At 39.0% G+C, this 23,973-nt stretch overlaps 1 protein-coding gene across 6 annotated transcripts in view; it reads right to left on the minus strand.

Annotated features, from left to right (window-relative positions):
- STXBP5L (syntaxin binding protein 5L) overlaps positions 1-23,973 on the minus strand; it is a 456,584-nt gene that overhangs the window by 115,732 nt on the left and 316,879 nt on the right. For 4 of the 6 annotated variants that reach the window (XM_075905165.1, XM_075905156.1, XM_075905197.1 and 1 more), the window contains 7 exons: positions 21,551-21,674; positions 20,744-20,822; positions 11,358-11,512; positions 8,669-8,741; positions 5,155-5,199; positions 4,158-4,305; positions 415-482 (listed from right to left, as the gene is read on the minus strand). In XM_075905165.1, coding sequence (XP_075761280.1) covers positions 415-482; positions 4,158-4,305; positions 5,155-5,199; positions 8,669-8,741; positions 11,358-11,512; positions 20,744-20,822; positions 21,551-21,674 — 692 coding nt within the window. The remainder of the gene's footprint in view (positions 1-414; positions 483-4,157; positions 4,306-5,154; positions 5,200-8,668; positions 8,742-11,357; positions 11,513-20,743; positions 20,823-21,550; positions 21,675-23,973) is intronic. The other 2 variants (XM_075905178.1, XM_075905171.1) reach the window with 1 other exon arrangement.

Raw genomic sequence — 23,973 nt, forward strand, 5'->3', positions numbered from 1 at the left:
TCCATAGTTCCTGTATTAATATATTCTTGAGTTAGGGTTGCCAGCCCTCCAGGATTGTCTGGAGTCTCCAGGAATTAAAAATTAATATTCAATTAAATATTATGTCTTGTTATGAAACCTCCAGAAGGACATCAACCAGAACTGGCATCCCTACCTTGAGCACATGGCTCTATATGCTACTTAAGACAATCATTTGGGCTTAAGACCTTCATAAACACCTCTGTGGACCCTCTGTATTGGGGTGAATTTCACCCTAAAAGTAATATAAATGTCTGTTATGTAATGGTGTCAGTGTTCATACTCTCAGCCAACTATATTGTGAGACAGATAGGGCTGACCTATAAATGTACATTATCAAAAGTTCTACTAGATATTAACATTTGCAAAAGTACAACTCTTCTGTTTCATTCTTACCCTGTAATAATAATTTCAGGATATGTCTGTGTTCCTAGGTTCCATGCTCCCCCACTGATTGGCCATTCCTAAACACAATTACAAGAGTTCATAGAAAACAGTTATTTCTTAAACTGTGGAATGCACACTTTAAAAATGAGGGTCATCATAACAAATTATTCTAAAAAGGAATATACCTAATTTATAAAAATGAAGAGGTTGTAACATTATCTTGATCATTTTAAATACATTTATGTACATGTAACTTCTGATTGTTTATATTATCTATCCTAAATCTTTAAATCATCTAGTAGAAGGTTCTGAATTAACAACTTTTCAGACTAAAATTCTTTATAAGAAGGAATAATAATCAATTCATCCTTCTGTTGGATTCACAAGGGCTCATCCTTGGCATTTCAGTAGGACTCTGCATAAGAATAACAGTCTTCTTGTGAAGATCCAAATGCAGCATTGGGGCTTCACATTTTACACTCTTTGTGCCATGCACAGTGTTTTTACTCCCTGTGGACCAGACTGTGGAACCCTTACTCAGTGAAATCAATGAGATCCCTTGTGAAATAAGATTCTATTCAGCAGGAGTAAGAGTATCATAATCTGGCCCTCTTCAAAGCTCTAGGAATATGTCTTATGTTACATACAAATGTTAAATAATCTACTATATATTTGAGAGAGTTTGTTGGTTAATGAATGAGTGAGTGAGCAAGTCTATTGGTGCATCCATTTGTTGAGAAACTCAGCATAAATGGAAAAAGCTAGGACCACCAAATTTGGTAAGTAGCTTCCTCTTACAATTTAAAGCAAGGTGAGGGTTTGGTTGGATGTGCCTGGAATGTGATTGCTTTTCATAATATGGAAAAGAATGGGGCTGCTAGCAGGGAAGGTAATGACCACAGGTGGGCACCAAGGGGCCAGAGATGGAGACTGGGATAGCTTTAACCCCATTGGAGCAGCAGGGGACAGGGATGGAGGTAAGATTATGACCTGCTGCCCGGGCAGCATGGCCCTGGCCGTGAAGCTGCCGCCTGGACAACGTGGACCCTGCTGGCTCCCGCACTGCCAGCCCGAGCCACTCCTCAACCCTGAATTCTGATTGCAGAACCCCCACATATATGCAGCCCCCTTGCCCTGAAGGACCCGAGCAACGTAAGGTAAATCTTCCATTAAATAAATGATATCCTCAGAACTGTTAGATCTGAATATACCTCAATCCTTCACTGATGTGACCAGTTCTAAGGATGGAAGGAGAATTCAACCTTCACTTGAGATATTGCTTTCTTTGCTAAGGCAGCATGGAATCTTTAAGTCCATAAAGAAGTCTATCTTGACCTTCATGATTCCTGCACATCCCAGTTTTCATGGGAAAGGAAGGTAATACCTGCTCAGGCCAAGTTAAACTCAAGGGCTATGTCTACATTGGCAAGATTTAGCACAAAAGCGGCCGCTTTTGCACAAAATCTTGCCACCTGTCTACACTGGCTGCGAGAATTTGTGCAAGAACACTGACGTTCTACTGTGAAATCAGTGCTTCTTGCGCAAATACTCTGACGCTCCCACTCAGGGATAAGTGTTCTTGCGCAAGAGGCCAGTGTAGACAGGTAACATCAAATTCTTGTGCAAGAAAGCCCGATGGCTAAAATGGCCATTGGAGCTTTCTAGCTCAAGAGAGCATCTACACTGGCACAGATGCTTTTGCGCAAAAGCAAATCTTTTGCGCAAAGGCACATGCCAGTATAGACACTCTCTTACTCAAATACTCTAACGCAAAAACTCTTGCGTTTATAGAGTATTTGCACTAAATCTTGCCAGTCTAGACGTAGCCAAGAAGTTTAAGAAAAAGGCAAGATAATTGCTCTCAGTTACCAGAAATATAGGTATTCCCAATTAAAAACCATTTAAAGTGGCGACAGAATTAAAAGCACATCAGTAATTTAAGGGCTAAAACATTACAGGGATGTTATAATTAATCGCAAAACAAGTGCTGTAAATCCAGGAAATTCTGAGTTATGGTTAAACTTAAAAGAAATCTTTGCATGTTCAGGTATGGAAATGTAGTTTAGTGCATCTGAACAAATTTAACTCTACCCTGTAAAGAAGCCAAGCAATAACCCTACTGTTCTGACTACAGGCCGCCCTCACTATAAGACCAAGATACATTCCAAAAAAATTAAGACTTATTATAGTAAAACAACTTAAAACAGGGAATTTTTTCCCCGCGGCTGACTTCCATTTGTGCAAATTGTTGGCTTTTTTTTCCACGACTTAAGAGTGGAGAATGGGAGAACTTATAATGCATCAGTTCCTACAAGCCTCAATGACGTTAGTGCGGAATGCATGTATACCGGGGTGCCTTATAGCGGGGATGCCTTGTAATGCATAACAATTCTTGTGATCCCAAATTATAATAAACTGTTTCGTAAAGGCACATTTGCTTCCCCCCCCCCATCATCTATTTCTCAAGGAGGAGAGCTAGTTACAAAGGGACTAGGGCTGTGGGAGATTCTTGCCTAGGGAAAGGAGAGACAAGTATACAAATTTTATACTGACTGGGAAGGACAGGACTTTCACTGGAAATCCTGTCTGTCCGTGGGCTTTGCTTATAAATAACTGAACTAAAACTATATTCTTCCCTCCCCTCCTGGTAGTTTGGGGACTTGGGTAGGAGGCATGGAATGTGTGTGTGTGTGTGTGTGTGTGTGTGTGTGTGTGTATGTGTGTGTGTGTGTGTGTGTGTGTGTGTGTTAGTAAAACGGATGGGTGTTGTGGAATGCACGTCTGGTGTGGAATGGATGGATGTGAAGTAGGAAGATGGAGTGAAGAATGAACAGATGCGAAAGTGTGGAATGAATGGAGGTAGGTAGTGAAGTGTGTGAGGAGTTGTGTGTGTGTGGGCAGAAAATAGCTAGAGTAAGTAACTGGGAGAATGACTGCTAGTTGGGGGAGTATGGAATTAATGTATAGGGTGTGTGTGTGTAGGACAAACTGGCAATATCATAAAGGTATTTTCTATCACAAATATATGTAAATGAGAGTATAGTTTTTTTGTAAAGGCGAAAAAGTACCATTAATTCTAAAAATAAAAAATCTGCAAGTGCAGCCAATGCATTAGGTTTCTGTGTGATTTAACCACATGGGAAGTTTGGAAGGTCATACTGTTTCATTATTGAAAACAGCGGAGACAAAATATAATCTGATACCAGGAGCTAAATTTCTTAAAGGACCCATAGTTTGAATAAATTTTACCTCAAACTAATTAACAGATTGACTTGCCAATTCTCAGAAAGGACCCACTATCCTGCAAGCAGGTCTGCAAGGATGGAACATACTTTCTCATTAAACCCTGAAGAAGTAAATGGAGCGCTCTGTGGGAAATGGGGTCTGAGTTCCTACACAAAATCAATTGCAAGATCAAGGCCTAACTCACTTTACAGAGGAAAGAGTGAAATTGTCCATGCATACCTTCTATGAAATGGACAAAGTAAACAAACTGAAAAAAGTAGCATAAAATCTTTCCCTGATAAAAGTCTTTCAATTATAATAATCTCAGAGATTACTTGTAACTACAATAATGGAAAACTTTTGAGATAGAAATGTGAATTTCAAGTTGGTGGCATTCCTTTACCTTATTTTAGTAAGAATATTCATGTCAGAAGACACACAGTGAAAATAATTTTACAAAAGATTTTGTATACAGTGTACATTTTTACAATTAAACTCTCATCGTAAATAAAATGTGTATTTTTTACCTTATTGCTATATCCTTGCTTTTTATGTTTAGCTCCTACAGAATACAGTACAGGAATCAAATCTGGAGGACAGTCAGCAAAATATTCTGTGCAGGTAACTGGTGACTCATGTATGTCCATGGGATAAGGATTTTCAAAGATTGGAAAACTAATGGAGGAAGACAATTTATTAGTACCATTGTGACATGTGGAGTATATTAGATTTTCTTAAAGTATATAAAACAAAAATAAATGTATCTAAATTAAAACTATCATCCATAATAAATACAACTTTTCTTATTTCATAAAATGTATTTATTGTTTTTTATTCCAAAACCAAAATTTACTGAGAGTCAATAAAGGTTACAAAATTAAGGTACCATAACTGCAGTCCTTTTTCGTTAGTTTTTAGTCACATGAGTAGTCCTACTAAAGACAATAGGACTACTTGTGTGAGTAAGGGTTTGCAGAATCAGGTTCTAATTTTTCCTAACATCTGTAGAATTTTCCCTATAAAGAAAGTTTACATATAGGTTCTAAACTCCAGAGTCAACAACATATGATTTTTATATTACAATTAATGAGAAGCATTGTCCATAAAATTATGCTTTAGATATCTGTATTAGTAATCAGGTCTCATAATAAACTAGTTTACTCAATTTGATGGTGGCATATTAATTTTCCATGATTTGTACTGTGGTAGCAATTGCAGACAAGTGAGTCCTCAGTTTAATTGCCGTTCACTTGTATTAACTTTATCTGTCAGATAAGGAATAATGCCCCACATTTAGAGCAACAAAAAGTACAGAATATAATTCCTAAATGAAAAAATGCACAAGAGGTTACTTTACTTATACAGCAACTAGAGTTCTTCAAGACGTTTTGTTCCTATGGGTCCTCCATGTGAGGATGTGAGTGTGTCCATGTACCCTTGATCAGAGATATTTCTACTAATAGTTTCTGTGGGGATGTAGGCCTCCTCATGCTCCATTATGAAAGAATATAAGGAAGAACATACCTGTGCCACTCCAGTTCCTTCTCAGCTTCACACCATGAAAAGTCTCTGAAAGGGAGGGGAGGGGGGCATGAGTAGCAGAGCACTCATATGGACAAAACATCTCAAAGAACTCCACTTGTATTTGTAACATCACCTTCTTCAAGGTAATGTCCTGGTAGATGCACCACATGAACATTAGAATGGCCATATTGGGTCAAACCAATGGTCCATTTAGCCCAGTTTTCTGACAGTGTCCAGATGCTTCAGAGGCAATGAACAGAAAAGTGTAATTATCAAATGATCTAGTTTCAGCATCCCAGTGTGAGGAGACTCCTGATATGAAAGAAATTGCTGGAGAGGTGGACCCAGTACAGCATTTAGAATAGTTCCACCAAAGACTGCATTCACACCAGAAGCATGGAGTAGGGCATAATGCCATGAAAACATGAGATGAAGTACCAGGTGCTTGCCTTTCAAATGTCCTTGATGGGCACATTTTGAAGGAGGGCAACAGATACAGATTAAGACCTGGTAAAGTCAGCAACAACTGTAGGAGAGGGTTGCAATGCAAAATGCACCTCAATGCCCATTTCGACAGCTTTTCATGGCAAAAGGAAAAAGAGTCTGGGAGCTATCCTGAAGGGCTTAGGGCTGTGAAGATAGACAGTGAGAACTCATCTTATGTCCAATGTAGGGGTACCAGTCTTCTCTGCATGAATGGGTCTTAGGGTAAAATGTCAGCAGCTGAATGTCCTGCTTAGTGTGGAACTCTGATGACACTTTAGGGAAGAAGTGAAGGCTGCAGTGCAACAAAACTTTGGATAAAAAACTGTAATAGAGGATCAGCCATGAGAGATACTAGTTCCACTATCTTTCTGGCTGACATGATTGCTACAAGGAACACAATCTTGAAGGATAGATGTAACAGCAAGTAGGTTGCTATAAACTCAAAAGGGAGGTCAAGTACTAAATTATGTTCCCAGTGTGGGGTAGGGTCCTGCACTGGAGGGAATAGATTAAGGAGGGGACTTTTGTGAAGATCCTTAGGGCCACTGATAGACTGAAAGACAGCAGATGGCAGGGGTGCTGACAGCCTCTGTGCATCCCTGGGTAAGGTGTGGAGGGGGGCATGTGTTACAATCCTGGAAGGGGTGGGGCCATGTGGAGAAGGGGTGCTGGGTGGTGCTCCCTCCATCCTTCAGAGTCATCCAGAGAGCACAATGCAGTGCTTGGACAGCAATTTAAAGGGCTTTGGGCTCCGGTCGCTGCCACTGCCATGGTAGCAGTAGTGGTGGACAGGAGTCTCAGATCCCTTTGAATCGTAGTGCCCTGCGGCAACTGCCCACTTCCCCACCTCTGTCATTGGGCCTGGCAGATGGTACTATTAATGATCAACACTTACTATAAACTTGAAGAAGCACTGCTAAAGTGGGTGTATGGCTACATGAGACTAGGCATCCTGAAAAGAGCAAACAACCAGTCCCTGCGATCTAACAACAGAATGATGGTAGTGTGACCATCCTGAAGTGCTGCTTATGAATACAAGTGTTTAGAGACTGAAAATCTTGAATTGGTCTTTCCCTCCTTTTTTTTTTTTTTTTTGAGGGCCCAAGAAGCAGCTAGAGTAGAAATCCTTTCTGATGAAGTCTGGAAGAACAGTTTGATTGCCCTCTGTTGTAGAAGGAACTCTACGTCCTGCTTTAGGAGACTTTTTTAAGAAGAGTCCCAACAGGCGCTGTGCAGAGGGGTGGATAGAGCTGGACTGATGGAGTAGCCTGTTGAGTTTTCTTCCAGTACCCATTCGTCTGAAATGATATGCTCCTATGAAGTAAAGAAAAGGACAAGTTGATCTCCAAAGGCTAGGTGAATGGATGGATGTCATAGCTGAAGATCCTCTGAGGAGGATTTTCAGGCCTCAACTCCAGTGTCAAAATGGTTATTTGGATGAGGTAGCCATCAGAGAAGTGGCAGTGGAGGATAGGACCTTTTTGTGTGGCCTAAACCTTTTCCTTGATGGCTCAAAAGTTCTTTAGGGTGCCTGATGGTACACCAGATGGGAATGTTGCATGGTCTAATTTTCCTGTATTCTCCTTGTTGTAGAGGGAATATAGATACCAAGTGAGCACAACGTTGCCCTGGTGTCCTTGAATGAGTGAAGAGATCTGTCCAGTATTTTGCACTTTCCTAAGCAAAATGGAGGACTGTAGACAGGAGGCACAGTGCATTACTGTGGCAGTAACCACAAAATGAGAAGCCATCTCTGCTATATTAAGGGAGGAAAGCAGGGAAACTTTGACTATTGTTCACATTCTGTAATAAGAACTTGAAACTTCTCTTATCCAGAGGCAAAAACTCAATAGAGTAAGGAAACCTATTATAGTTGGTTAAGTCATATTTTGCCAGCAGGACTTGGTAATTGGAGACTCAGAATTGAAGAGAGGCTGATTAGTGGTTGTTTTCTGTGGGACTGAAGGTGTCCCCTCATTTCTGGAGGTCAGAGCTGGAGCTGATGAAGTCTCTGCAGCTGAATACAATGTACAGGACGGGGTGGGTGGGTGTAGAATTATGACACCATGGATTTAAAGGAACACTCAGGGAGAAGTTTCTTCCCTCAGTTTTTGAGATCTGCACGTCAAGCAGAGCAGATCTTCCACTTGGAAGGGACATGACTCTTCCCAGGGAAATGGAGGCAACTGGAATGCCCATCACTGAGGGGGAAATAGACCAGATATAGATCTGACAGGATTTGAATCCTGGGGTCTTGGGCATATTCTGAAAGAAAAGTTACCAGTTGAGAAGTGCTGAGAGGAACAAGGAGTGGAAGACATGGGGGAGATCCCCCCCTTCAAAGCACAAACTGTGTTATAAAGGTAAATAAACAATTAAAACAATTACAAATAAATGTGAAATTAAAATTCAAAATAAAAATGTGGCAGAAAAATAACTGCATGAGATAGATAGCAAATGCCTCAGAAGTCCATCTTTAGCTGCAGGTGATTGAGATGGAACTGAACGGTCTGCTTCTACCACTATGCCCTTATACTAGAGCATGTGAAGGCATAAGGTGTAGTTGCAGGCCTGAAGGCACCAATAGCAGAAAATCTTTGATTGAGATCATGTTGTGTACACACATCCTCATCTAGAGCACCAAAAGGGACAAAAGCCCAAATAAGGTGGGCTGAGTTCACTTTCACCAGTTTTACACTGCTGTAACTGAACTGACTTACACAGAAAATCAGACAAAAGAATATGTTTGCATAGTGAAATATTGTCAGTGTTGACTGGAGTGGAGAAAGAATAAGTATTAGAATTACAGGCCGGGATGTGCTGAAGATGTTGATAATTTTGGAGCATCTTCTTTGTATGGACATAAGATATTATTTAGAGAAAATGGAAACTCCTGCATTATCCTAGTATAAAACTGACTCCATTGATGTAGAGTTTTTACACCACCAAAATAAAATAGAAAGGTTTTCAACACTATCAGGTAGATATTGATGCAGGAGGAACAGTTTCATGTAGACTTTGTACTTACTTGCTTTGTGTTAGGTCAACAACAATGAGATCTTTTTCCAACAGTACAACTACAGCATAGGGTTCTTGAAATTCTAAAAGTGAGGAATCAAGCACAAAACACATGCACAGCTTCCTTTATAACAAGTTAGCCAAATTATATAATCTCCTGAACAATTACTGTACATTAAATAAATGCTTTGAGACAGAAATCTGAATAGCTAAAGACAGATTTGCAAATTTAAAAGAAAGGCATTTGATTAGAGTCAGACAGTGATGTAGAAGTTCCACAAAGACAAGTAGGTCTGACGATGTAATTGTTGATAAACATATATGGTGAAAATAGCACGGTACATTATAGCATATCAACATGGTGTTGAATGAAAAGTAATAGAGTGGAGTAGGAGAGCCCACATGAACATGTGAAGACAACTGGATGTGTTACTCTATTACTGAATCTAATTATACATAGAGAGAACCTTGTCATCACAGACTGTAAAGATTCAATGGGCATTATTGTTTCACTGTGAGCAGCGATTGTCCAAAATTACATTTCACCCACTTCTGATAATGCACAGCTGTGACCTCAGATGCAAAATATTAACTAGATCCATTATTTTAAAATGTAAATTGGACAAATGTTGGAGACAAAGATGCTGAACGTATGCTCGAAGGTAAAGAAAGATACAGTTGTACTGGAAACAGAGTTGGGGAGGAATAGCGTATAAAGGGCTGAAAAAGAAGACCGAGATTTAAATCACTGCTTCCTCTCCTAAATGTCAAGCTGCTTTTTGCAGTGTACATTGTGGTCTTCCAATTACTCTTACATTGCTTTCTTTTTTTAAAGTGTATTTTTATCTAAGTTGTCAATCACCTTGGCATCCAAAATATGATAATCTTGTTTAGAAGTTTTTTTTTAAAATAAAAACAAGTTCTAGATAATTAAGGCAAACATAGCAGGAAAAGAATAAAATTAGCACAGTAAGGATAATGCATTATTTATATACTAAAAAGTATTTTTCATAATTAAAACATACATTGCATAAATTGGTTTATATAAAGGTATAATTGTTATTATTCTGTTGTCAGCCTGCTGGAGGCATCTAACATTTTGTAATCAATTCAGATGCAGCCAGTGCCTCTCTCTCTCTCTCTCTCACCTCCCCCCCCCACATTCCTTTCTTTTGGTAGACCATATTTTTTGTTTTTTCTTGTTTTATGTTTTTTCTTTAGGGTAAAATAAAAATTATTTAGATCAAAAGTATGAGTACGTGGTTGCTCTTTATGCAAAAGAAACAAAAACCCTCAGATTGTGTTTTAAGCTAATGAACTATAAAATTCAAACAACAGTAAGCCACTTTATGGTGTGCAACAATGTACCCTTCAAACAGTTGAAGGCACAAAGCTGAATGAATCTGAAGAACTGCACCAAATAATGCTCTTCTCTTTGAGGTCTACTACTAATGCACATATCCCATGGTAGCATAATGGTGCACTGGATTATGAACACAGACTAAAACAAAACAAAAACATATCTTTGTGTAAATCAGTAATGGGTGGTAAAGAACCCATTTAATGGAAGCACCACTATGTTTAATATAGAGATTTGGCAGCCCAGACACATGAATTTAATTAGTAAAGCCTCGATTCAGTAGATTTTGGCAATAAATATCTGCTTTATTCCAATTCAAATTATTGAAGTTTTTTTTTAATTAACTGATGTGCTAAATGTTTCTTTTATATTTCCACCTACCCTCTTTTATGCTGAAGATACCAGACAATCTTTTCAGTTTTTAGCTTTCCCCATCCCTCACCCTTCTTAGTGTTTTCTGTTAATTAATCCTTGATTTAGCAGTCATTCCCTGTTTAGCTGAGAAAAACACTTCAGCATATTCTCATCTAAGCTTGTCCTTAAGCATTGTGTTCAAAATGGATGGACTTAAGCACAAGTTTAAACACTTTGGGGATTGAGGAACGTAAAGTTCAATTACAGCCATGAGACTTCAGCTCTCCACCTATTTCTGAGCAATGGCAATGTAAGCTTCCTCACACTGAGGGTACATCTAGATTGCAAGCTTCTTTCGAAAGAGAGCATTCACACCTCACAACTGGATCGAAAAAGCAATCTGCTTTTTTAAAAGAGAGCATCCAGACTGCATAGACGCTCTCTTGAAAGAAAGCCCTGATTGCTAGTCACAGAACAGCCACCAGGGCTCCTGTGCTTTTTTCGATTGCCTCCACTTTTGAAAAATGTCCCTGTTCTGTGTCCACGCATGCCCTTTTTCGAAAGAGCTCTTTCAAAAAAGGCGTTCTGCCTTTTCATTTCAGGTTTACAAATGTCGAAAAAAACCCTGAGTTCTTAATTTCGAAAGAACGTGATTGCAGTGTGAATGCAAGTGAAGTTTTTTTTTTTTTTTTTTAAATGTAGTCTAGACTTACCCTGACCAGCATGATCCACTTGGGACCTAGAGCCCTCTTTCCACCCACCATTTGTTTCTTGATCTTTCTGCTGTGACTGCAAACAAAGAGTCCAATGCTGTCTATTGTGATGTTGGTGTTTGTAATGTGGAGAACAGTCCATAGGAGCTAAGATCCCCAACTTGTTTATCATGCTGTATCATGACACTACATTCTGAGATAAAACCACCTCCTATGATTTTTTAACAATCATGTTTTCTTCTTTGACAACATTGTACTATTGATGCACTCACCATTTGGATATGGTGTTTCACAAAGAGTTAAAAACTCAACTATAGGGTGATCCATTTCAAGAACTGTAATAGCTTTTCCATGCATGATGGTTAGACTTGGTCTTCGACAAACTTTGTCATATGACAGTCCACCAGAAAAGATTATAAATGGTTCACTGTCAAAAAACAAAAGCAATAATAGATTATATAATTTTACGTGTGTGTCACGCTTTTCATTCTGAAGGGTTTTTACAAAGACAAAAATTAAATTGTGCTAGTGGATTTGTATTTTTTACATTATTAATACAGAAGCAGGTTTTGAAGGGTTTATTTTTGTGTGTGAAAATACTTTGAGAGATTTCTAGAACTGAGAAAAGCAGGTTTATACATGTATTAAAATTAAATAAAATAGGCCTTAAAATATCACATTTTGAATCTCATCATTCTGAGGTCCCTCTATCTTAACAACTACCCTCCAAAAAGCAGTACATAATGAGATTATTACACTGTAAAATATATAATTATTTTATCAATTAAAACAAAATTTGTATTTTTCAACATAGCTGAAAATGTATCAACAATGAGTAACAGTGAATAGCTTGATATACAGTATGTCATCTACCTCCATATTTGAAGCTGCATTTGGAAGTCTTTATTTGGGCTCTTGAGATGTATGAACACTTTTATGAAGATCCTGTCTTTTCATTAAAAATAGATATGGCTTTGTTGAAGATCCTTCTATAACAAGGATTTTTGTGGAAGTAACCCGCAGATACAACTGGACGCTTTGACAGAGATAAGGTTTTCCATGAAAGGAGCCATTCCCATTAATCCACAAGAACACTACAATGTGTGTGTAAATTAAGACTGATCTATACAGACTGTAACTAAAGCAAAATCTCAAAACCAAAAACGTAAAGTTAAAAACACCCAAGAGAACATAACCTATCACTGCTCCATCCAGAGACGGACTTCTCACCACTAGCATAACCACTTCAAACAACATACTACAACCTTGACACCAAGTAGAGGTGTTAGCCTTCCTGCACTGTCTTCCCCAAACTTGAGTGTATGTCAGGGCAACTCAACTTTGGAAGCCCCGAGGGCCACAATGATACTCATAGCACATGCCAAGGGCTGCAATTTAAGTGTGGTTGCATATCATGCAAATATGTATGCAAATAGTTTCTTTCACACTGACAAGCATGAATACAAAGATTAAGGCAAGACTACACAACACACAGGCCCCATTTATGTCAGATCTGCTGATATGAATAAAATCTAATATTTACCCAATTTCCACCCATATGACAGCACTTTTAATGAGCAATGACAGTCCAGGAATTTAACTACTAAAACACATATAAACAGAAGACCATTGTACTGAATAGCCATTTTGGAGCGTTTTCCCAGTGGAGGCCATGTTCAAAGGGTCCCACTCGCAGGCTGTGTGTTGAGCCCTGTGCAAACCCAAACTGCATCACAGGCCACAAACTGGCTGCGGGTCACATGTGGCCCACAGGCCGTGTATTGAGTAGCCCTGGTGTATGTGATATCCTGTAGCTGTATATAGACCTGGGAGAAAGCAAGTCTGATCTGTTTGTGTGTGGTGATGAGTTTGAGAAAAGTAGTTTGTTCACACCTAACACATCAAAGTAATGCAAACGTAACTGAACAATTCTCATTTCCCATTACTAGGACGTGTCTACAAACTTACCATCAACCTAAGTTACACAACTTCAGGTATGTGAGTAATGTAGTTGAAGTTGAGTACTTAAGTCTGCCTACTGCTTTCCAGAAACAAAAAACAGGACTATGTAGCACTTTAAAGACTAACAAGATGGTATATTAGGTGATGAGCTTTCGTGGGCCAGACCCACTTCCTCAGATCAAATAGTGGAAGAAAATTGTCACAACCATATATACCAAAGGATACAATTAAAAAAAATGAACACATATGAAAAGGACGAATCAAATTACAGAACAGAAGGGGGATGTGGGGGGGAGGGGGGGAGGTAAATGTCTGTGAGCTAATGATATTAGAGGTGATAATTGGGGAAGCTATCATAATATAATAGCTTTCCCAATTATCACCTCTAATATCATTAGCTCACAGACATTTCCTCCCCCCCCCCAATTCCCCTTCTGTTCTGTAATTTGATTCGTCCTTTTCATATGTGTTCATTTTTTTTAATTGTATCCTTTGGTATATATGGTTGTGACAATTTTCTTCCACTATTTGATCTGAGGAAGTGGGTCTGGCCCACAAAAGCTCATCACCTAATATACCATCTTGTTAGTCTTTAAAGTGCTACATAGTCCTGTTTTTTGTTTCAGCTACACCAGACTAACACAGCTACATTTCTATCACTATTCTACTGCTTTCCAGTTGACTGTTTACCCTTCTCATTCTGATGAAGTATTGGAGTAATCTGGAGAGTGCTTGGCCATCGATTTATCATATCTATAGTAGGTCTATATATTGTTGATCCAGCCTGTAGTGAAGACATACCCTAACATGCTTTATATGGAAATGCTGAATACAGAAGAAATGTTACCTTTTTGCTCCTACTTGGTATTCACTCACTTATTCCTCCAAAGACTACATTTCAATAATACAACAAATCAACTGATACTTTAAGAAGACAGGAAATCAGACTAACTGGACCACTGGTCTTGTCCCGGTATAGTAAGGAGACAGAGCAATGGACTAGATAAACAATGATCTGCTCAGGTCTGGCAGAGAGAAAGGATATTATCATTAATAAGCACTAGAGAAAGGCCTGACTGCCTGCCTTTCTAACTATAGTAAAGTGATACTTTAAAGACTAAAAAAACATGTAGATGATATCATGAGCTTTTGTGGCCACAACACACTTCTTTAGATGACAGGAGTGTTAGATGTCCAGAACCAAAATTAAATAAGGGAGAAAGAGTGGGGATGGGGGAAGAGGCAGAGGGTATGTAAATATCAAAGGGAAAACCGAGTTGGTATGTAACAAGCAAAACTCCACAAGCCAAATACACAGGGAAGGGTCAGAACTACAATTCATTCATAAGTTTCATGCTCATGCCAATGGTTTGAATCGAGATACCGGATGGCTGGATCATTATCAACCTACCAAACAATGAAGATACCAATGGTTCTTTGTCTGTGTAGATTCTGGTGTTAATACTCTTCCTCTCTAAATGCTAATTAATGTTCCTTATCTGTTTCCTTTAACTATCCAGTCTTTAGGTGTTTATAGTTTACAGTTTTGCTTGTTACATACCAGTTCAGTTTTCCCTTTGATATTTATATATCCACTGCCTCTTATTGTTCCTCCCTCCTCCCATTCCCCTGCCCCCTTCTCCCTTATTTAATTTTGCTGGGATGTTTTCTAGGATTTTACATTCATAGTCTTTTCTAACATATGAAGCTGCATTTGTTCTTCTTTATAAGAAATTAGGCATCATTACACCAGGAACGTCTACTTTATTATAAAACTTCAGAGGGGTAACCAAGTTAGTCTGTACAGGATAAACTTAAAAAACAACAAATAGTCTGGTAGCACTTTAAAGACTAACAAAACATGTAGAGAAAGCACTAGAGAAAGGCCTGCCTGCCTGCCTCTCTAACTATAATGAAGTGATACTTTAAAGACTAAAAAAACCATCTAGATGGTATCATGAGCTTTCGTGGCCACAACCCACTTCTTCAGATGACCAGAGTGTTGGATGTCCAGAACCAAAATGAAATAGGGGAGAAGGGGGAGGGGGAAGGAAAAAAAATGGGAGGAGGAGAGAACAAAAAGAGGCAGAAGTATTAAAAGATGCGATGCTACTGTTAAACTATACAGTTTTTTACAAAGTTCAAAACCCTTTTAAAGATTTTTTAATGCATCGATTAATATTTTAATGTCCTATTGTACCTATTCTGTAATATGTTACTTGTGACAGCATTTCAGCCTCTACACAAATTATATAGAACAACTCATATAGGCAAACCAGCTCACTTCTAACTTGTATAACTGGAATCTTATCTGTTAATTTTGGTTTCCAAAAAGATTATGATAGATGAAAAATATATTGTTAAAATAATTCAGAATATAAGGAAGAAAGCTGAAGATTCTGAAACAATGCATGTGAAGTGACGATGCATGTCAACTTCTTTGTAACAATAAATTTAAACTTCTTTGTATACTGCAACATTAAATACTACAGGTCTGACCTCCCTTGTCCCGCACCCTTGGAACCTGACCCATCCTGAATCAGGGAATTTGCCATATATGAGGAGGTTCCCTGCGCTCCGCAGGCAAGCGTCCTATCCTTTAAGCCATGCCAGAACCTGCCCCACCACCTCACCTTCAGGGCGTCCCTTATCCCGCCTCTCCCAGAGTGGGCAGGACTTGAACCCGTCACCCTACCCTCCTCAGGCGAATGCCCTATCCCTTAAGTTTCAAATTTTATTTCATATTATATTATAAACTGTAGCATAAAATAAAAAGCAAAATTAGCATAAAACCTATAAACTTGAAACTATGTTTTTTTTAAAAAAATCAGAATTTTTTAAAACTTTATTTTGCTCTGATTTGTAAAGAAAATAAATTTTGAAATGTTATTATTTTTCACAGAATGGAATCTCTGAATTTAAACCAGTTCTAGATTGGCAGAAACTCCCTTCCTTCTGTGCCTGCTCTGTCCCCACACTTCTCCAATGGGATTTTACTAGGCTGTGATTTTCAACTGAACTTCCACTAAAAGAGGGTTTCCCAATGGGTAGAACATAAGAACGGCCATACTGGGTCAGACCAAAGGTCCATCTAGCCCAGTATCCTGTCTACCGACAGTGGCCAGCACCAGGTGCCCCAGAGAGGGTGGACCGAAGACAATGATCAAGCGATTTGACTCCTGCCATCCCTCTCCAGCCTCTGACAAACAGAGGCCAAGGACACCATTTTATCCCCTGGCTAATAGCCTTTTATGGACCTAACCTCCATGAATTTATTCAGCTTCTCTTTAAACTCTATTATAGTCCTAGCCTTCACAGCCTCCTGTGGCAAGGAGTTCCACAGGTTGACAACACGCTGTGTGAAGAAGAACTTCCTTTTATTTGTTTTAAACCTGCTACCCATTAATTTCATTTGGTGTCCTCTAGTTCTTCTATTATGGGAACTAATAAATAACTTTTCTTTATCGGCCCTCTCCACACCACTCATGATTTTATAGACCTCTATCATATCCCCCCTCAGTCTCCTCTTTTCTAAACTGAAAAGTCCCAGTCTCTTTAGCCTCTCCTCATATGGGACCCATTCCAAACCCCTAATCATTTTAGTTGCCCTTTTCTGAACCCTTTCCAAGGCCAAAATATCTTTTTTGAGGTGAGGAGACCACATCTGTACACAGTATTCAAGATGTGGGCGTACCATAGTTTTATACAGGGGCAGTAAGATATTCTGGGTCTTATTTTCTATCCCTTTCCTAATAATTCCTAGCATCCTATTTGCCTTTTTGACCGCCGCTGCACTCTGTGTGGAAGTTTTCAGAGAACTGTCCACGATAACGCCAAGATCTCTTTCCTGATTTGTCGTAGCCAAATTAGCCCCCCATCATACTGTACGTATAGTTGGGGTTATTTTTCCCAATGTGCATTACTTTACACTTATCCACATTAAATTTCATTTGCCATTTTGTTGCCCAATCACTCAGTTTGGTGATATCTTCTTGGAGTCCCTCACAGTCTGCTTCTGTCTTGACTATGCTAAACAGTTTGGTATCATCTGCAAACTTTACTACCTCACTGCTTACCCCTTTCTCCAGATCATTTATGAATAAGTTGAAAAGGATTGGTCCCAGGACTGACCCTTGGGGGACACCACTAGTTACCCCTCTCCAATCTGAAAATTTACCATTTATTCCTACCCTTTGTTTCCTGTCTTTTAACCAGTTCTCAATCCAAGAAAGGACCTTCCCTCTTATCCCATGGCCATGCAATTTACACAAGAGCCTTTGGTGAGGGACCTTGTCAAAGGCTTTCTGAAAATCCAAGTATACTATATCTACTGGATCCCCCTTGTCCGCATGTTTGTTAACCCCTTCAAAGAACTCTAATAGATTAGTAAGACAGGGTTTCCCTTTACAGAAACCATGTTGACTTTTGTCCAACAAATTATGTTCTTCTACATGCTTCACAATTTTATTCTTTACTATTGTTTCGACTAATTTGCCCGGTACTGAAGTTAGACTTACCGGTCTGTAATTGCCAGGATCGCCTCTAGAGCCCTTTTTAAATATTGGTGTCACGTCGGCTACCTTCCAGTCATTAGGTACGGAAGCCGATTTAAAGGATAGGTTACAAACCACAGATAATAGCTCAGCAATTTTCCATTTAAGTTCTTTTAGAACCCTTGGATGAATGCCATCCGATCCCGGAGATTTGTTAACATTAAGTTTTTCTATTTGTTCCAAAACCTCCTCTAATGACACTTCAATCCAGGACAGTTCCTCAGATTCATCACCTACAAAGGACGGTGCAGATTCAGGAATCTCCCCAACGTCCTCAGCCGTGAAGACTGAAGCAAAGAAATCATTTAGTTTCTCCGCAATGGCTTTATCGTCCTTGATTGCTCCTTTTATAGCTCGATCATCTAGGGGACCCACAGGCTTTTTAGCAGGCTTCCTGCTTCTAATGTACTTAAATAACATCTTGTTATTTCTTATTGAGTTTTTGGCTAGCTGTTCCTCAAAATCTTTTTTTGCTTTTCTTATTACATGTTTACACTTGATTTGACAGTGTTTATGTTCCTTAGCTTTCTCTTTTCTTACACACACACACACACACACACACACACACACCTGAGGGAAACTAACTCCTTAACTGTAAAAGGTACGCGTGCGCGCACACACACATACACACACACACACCCCCGAGGAAAACTAACTCCTTAACTGTAAAAGGTACGAGTCTGACAGGGAGATAGTGTTAGCTCTATCTGCTGACAAGGGCGGTTGAAGAGGAACTGAAGGGGGGGAGGATTGAGCCGCGTGCCAGCAATCAGGCGAGAGTGTCTCGAGATGCCTCCTGCGTATGCATAGCCCAATAGGGGAAATTGCTTTGCAAGGCTCCAATCTGTGGCTCCGGGCGACCCGTCAATTAGAGTGGAGCACCCACGGGGACACTACTCAAAGAAGAATTTCCTTTTTTAAAATTGGTATGTAGGAATTTAGTAGACAATATGACACACACAGATCTTTTAAACATAACATAACAGCCATAATGGGTCAAACCAACAATCCATCTAGCCCACAGTGGCCAATGCCAGATGCCCCAGAGGGTGTGAACAGAACAGTGGATCATCAAGCAATCCCTCTCCCGTCACCCATTCCCAGCCTCTTACAGAGGTTAGGGACACCATTCCTACTTATTCTTGTTAATAGCCATTGATGATCCTAACCTCCATGAATTTATCTAGTTCTTTCCTGAACCCTGTTAAAGTCCTAGTCTTCTCAACCTCTTCTGGCAAGGAGTTCCACAGGCCAACTATGCACTGTATGGGGGAAAAAATCCTTTTGTTTTAATCCTGCTATTCATTTCATTTGGTGACCTCTAGTTCTTAGGTTATGGGAACAAGGTAAAAAACTTTTGCTTATTCACACCAGTCATGATTTTATAGATCTCTATCATATCCCCCCTTAGTCTCCTCTTTTCTAAGCTGAAAAGTCCTAGTCTTTTTAATCTCTCTTCATATGGGACTTGTTCCAAAATCCTAATAATTTTTGTTACCTTTTTCTGAATCTTTTCCAATGCCAAGATACTTTTTTAAGATGAGGCGACCACATCTGTACATAGTATTCAAGATGTGGGAGTACCATGGTTTTATATAGAGGCAAAAAGACATTCTGTTTGCTTTTTTGACTGCCGCTGCATACTGAGTGGATGTTTTCAGAGAGCATATTGTATGTAGAGTTGGAATTAGTTTAACAATGTGCATTACTTTACATTTACCAACATTAAATTTAATTTGCCATTTTGTTGCCTGATCACTTAGTTTGGTGAGATCTTTTTGAAGCACTTCACAGTTTGCTTTGGTCTTAAGTATCTTGAGTAGTTTAGTATCATCTGCAAATTTTGCCACCTCACTGTTTACCCCTTTCTCCAGATCATTTATAAATAGGCTGAATAGGATTGGTACCAGTATGGACCCTTGGGAGATACCACTAGTTACTTCTCTCCACTCTGAAAACTTACCATTTATTTCTACCCTTTGTTTCCTGTCTTTTAACCAGTTATCAATCCATGAAAGGACCTTCCCTCTTATCCCATGATAACTTATGTTACTTAAGAGCCTTTGGTGAAGGACCTTGTCAAAGGCTTTGTGGAAATCTAAGTATACTATATCCACTGGATCCCCCTTGTCCACATGTTTGTTGATCCCCTCAAAGAACTCCAGTAGATTAGTAAGGCAGGATTTCCCTTAACAGAATCCATGCTGACTTTTCCTGAACAAATTATGTTCATCTATGTGTTTAATAATAGTATTCTTTACTACAGTTTCTATTAATTTGTCCCAAAACTAACTAGTTTTAACTAATAACCCCTTCTCAGATATCAATTTAGGAATGTATTTCAAGCATGTAATAATTTTAAGCATGTGCTTGAAAACCAGTTATTTCAAAGTATATATTTAAACATGTGCTTAAATGACTTTCTGATTTTGGGCCTAATATTGTAATGTACATGTGGACATAAAATTGGAAAGAAGACAAAGGAATATATTGGAGGTCAAGTCCATGTTTTATTTTTGCTGCTGGACACTAAATAAAGGAGAATTATGAACATTATTTTCCTGAAAGAGTTAAAATATTGTATACAGTAGGAAGGATCAATCTCTGGAAGACTAAATGTGTCTCAGAGAATGCACAGAAAAAAAAAGCAAAAAATCAGGGCAGTCCCATTTCATTTGCTATGTATTCGGTGATTAGTTTCCTTTTTATTTTAACAGCTGCATTTTAAAAAATCATGTAATTAATTTTAAAACTGCGTAAGTTAGAAACACCAAAACATATTATTCTGCTACTTTTCTGCAGACCATATTATGCTGAAGACACCTCTGAAAACTTGGTTTAAACGACCTCCTCAGCAGTGAAGGAAATCTATGGCTAAGGTAAGGAGCATGGATACCTCACTTTCCTGGGCCCTTGCCACTCATCTAATCATCCAGAACAATCAGCATCCAATCATGTAACTGCAGTCTGTATCATTCATCTGCATGTCCAACAGTGCTCTGCAGAAGAGCTAAGCAATATCATTGATTTGCTATCAAGTAGCAAGGCTCCTGGAAAGCTGAAGTTCATAAGCAGTTCCATTTTACATAGTGTAACCAAGCACATAGAATTGGCTTAATCTTCTCCTAAGGACAAAAACTTACCTGCTTTTACATGTCTTGTATTCTACTTTAAGAATTGGTTTACAAGATTCAGGTTTTTTCCCATCTCTTTGAATTTTTCCTGTGGAAAGAAAAAAGTTATGAATCTTCCTAAAATTGGTAACAGACTGGATAGTTCTTCATATAGTACAATAATGAACTTTACAGTCATTGTAGATGGCAGTGTACCAATACTATCTTCCACTACACCTTGGATATTAATTTGTATGAAATAATTAGATTCCTTATACTTTTAATCACATATTTTCTTCCTTCACTGAAAATTACTAAAATAAGAAAGTCTCGGGGGGTAGCTGTGCTAGTCTGTAATATTAAAAATAACAAGTAGTCCTATGACACCTTAGGGAATAACAAATATATATATGGTATCATGAGCTTTTGTGGGCCAAATCCACTTCCTCAGATGAGCCTGAGTGGAGAGAAAAAGGGAGGCCCTCAGAATATCTAATACTTTGTACTTTCCACTCTCCCTTCTTTTTCTGTTATACAGTGCTTTTTTTGTAAACACATGAGCTTAAATTATGTTTCCAACAAGCAAAACAAATCAAAGCTTGTCTGAAGCAGAGGGCATCAAACAAAAAACCGAGATGAGCTTTTTTGAGTCCTCTATTGTAAAATGTAACATCGCTATTTGATTTTGAAAATATTCTTGTAAATTAAAGACTACAGGAGAAATGGCTATGAAATAGGAGCAGAGACCAGATAAAATGAGCTAATCAGAGATATCTGTAATAAAATCCTCTCTTTCATCCTTTCCCTGCAATATACTTTTAAAAGCATATTTCTTACCATGTGGGATTGTTATCTGAAATGGTCTGCTAGGACTTTTCAAGTTCCACAGAGTCAAGCTGCCATCAGAGTGACTGCACATGAATTGCTTCCCCTCATGATGCCAATCAACAGAATGAATAGCCTTCAGAAATGGTAGTCAGAACAGGCAGGAAAGTTATTATAAGAACACAGTTTGCATTAGCCAATACAGCTACATTTTAATGTATGATTTTCAGTTATCCATATCCAATGGCATTTCAGCAATTTGCCTTATTAGTCTGCAATCCAGCAACAACAACACCCTTTTAAATTATTTTCACTCCAATTGTTCATCTGATCGGACAAAGAAGCGCTGGACTGTACATGCTAATCTAAATGTATGGTGACTTTTCTTAGTGTGTATCATTTTTCCATATGCACCAAAAATTTTATCTAAAAGAATTATTCAATTTTACTGAAAACACCAGACACAACCGAAAGCTCAGAATGTGCTAGTGGACACTTGCTGCAAAGACAGCCTGCAAAATTTCACAAAGGTACATAGGGGTTATGAGACGTATGGCTCACCTGTCCTAGGCTTGAGAAAGTCTTATTTGTGTCTCCTGTGAATTAGTTCCCTGAAATCATTAGTCTCTGGCAACAGAAGCACTGTCTTCCAGGACTCTGCAAGCTTTGCTCTCTCTGTACAGGTTAGTGATAAGACACACCAAAGCCTGGAACCTCTCAGCTCTGATCTTATAATCACTCTAGAATTATATTCTCAAAGGAATAATACACCCCAGCTTGCAAGATTCATCTTAGGATGCCCACTCACTTAACACATGCCATTTAGATGTATGTATAGTGAAAGCAAGAATAAGTTTATCATCAAAGAACAGAGATTCAAGTTCTAGCAAGTGAGAATATTGGAAAACATGATACATATAAAACCAAATCACAACACACCTTCTAGAGCTAAACTTAACTAACAAGGCTTTCGTTTATCTTCTACAAGTTAGCTTATCCCAAGTCCTTTTCTGAGTATTTTCAGGCAGGTTGGCTGAGATCCCTTCTCATAAGAGCAAAAGCCTACTCGCAGCTTGTCCTCAAAGGCTACGTCTACACTATGGGGTTTTTCCAAGATACTGGAGGTATCCCTGGAAAAACTCTGCCACATCCAGGGAATGTGTCTAATCTTCCAAAAAAATTTTTGGATTAGCAGACGCATTCTTTTGGAAGCCCTGTAAACCCTGTTTCATGAGGAAGAAGGGCTCTTCTGAAAGAGGAGGTTTTTCTGAAATTTGGCGCACTGTAGATGGGCCACATTTCAGAAAAGTCTGTTCCAAAAAAAATCAGAAAAAGTTACACAAATTGCAGAGCGCAATTTGCATACCTTTTCCGAAAAGAAGTATAGTGTAGACATAGCCAAAGACTGAAGGAATAAGTAAGGATCCACCTAGACCCCAGATATAGTTTCAAAAATTCATTGTCTCACTCCTAATCAGGATAGCCCTGGCTGGTTTTGTTTTTGTATTCCAGTATCCTGAAATAGCCTTGCAGTCTAGACATACCCTAAGGGGGGATACGATAGAGGTCTATAAAATCATGACTGGTATGGAGAAAGTACATAAGGAAAAGTTATCTACTTGTTCCCATAGCATAAGAACTAGGGATCAGTAAATGAAGTTAAGAGGCAGTAGATTTAAAACAAACAAAAGGAAGTCTTTCTTCACACAATGCACAGTGAACCTGTGGAACTCCTTGCCAGAGAATGTTGTGAAGACTACGACTTTAACAGGGTTAAAAAAAAGAACTGGATGAATTTATTGAGGATAGGTCCATCAATGTTTATTAGCCGGGACGGTAGGAACAGCATTCCTAACCTCTGTTTGTCAGAGCCTGGGAATGGGTGACAGGAGGAGGAATCACTTGACGATTACCTGTTTCTGTTCATTCCCTCTAGGACATCTGGCATTGGCCACTGTTGGAAGACACGATACTGGGCTAGATGGACCTTTGGTCTCACCCAGAATGACCGTTCTTATATTCTTATGTAATTCTCCCAGTGCCCCTTCCACAGGTCTTGGGTGCGGAGAAAAACCTTTAAGATTCCCCTTGAGAGTTGGAAGAATACTTGTGCATGTGTGGACATGGGAAAATGTTCAGGGCTATGTGTGAGTCCCCAGCATGTGTATGTACGGGAGTGAGGGGTGAAAGTGATGTATGGAACACAGATCTAGAGGTCTACTTTGGACAAATTTTTAGGCCTGAACCAGAATGGAACCAGACCCAAGCCCTCCTGCCCTAACTTGAGCCTAAGAAGGTTGAATCATTTTCTTCCTAGATTCCCCTCACTTCTGAGTCAGTGCCACTACCACTCCCCTACCAGTAAAATCTGCTCTCCTCTTTCTGCCAATGGAGTTGGCATAACAGTGGCTGTGTTCCCTGTCCCTGCCATCTGC

The sequence above is a fragment of the Pelodiscus sinensis genome, chromosome 1, assembly GCF_049634645.1.
Source record: "Pelodiscus sinensis isolate JC-2024 chromosome 1, ASM4963464v1, whole genome shotgun sequence".
Classification (NCBI taxonomy): domain Eukaryota; kingdom Metazoa; phylum Chordata; order Testudines; family Trionychidae; genus Pelodiscus; species Pelodiscus sinensis.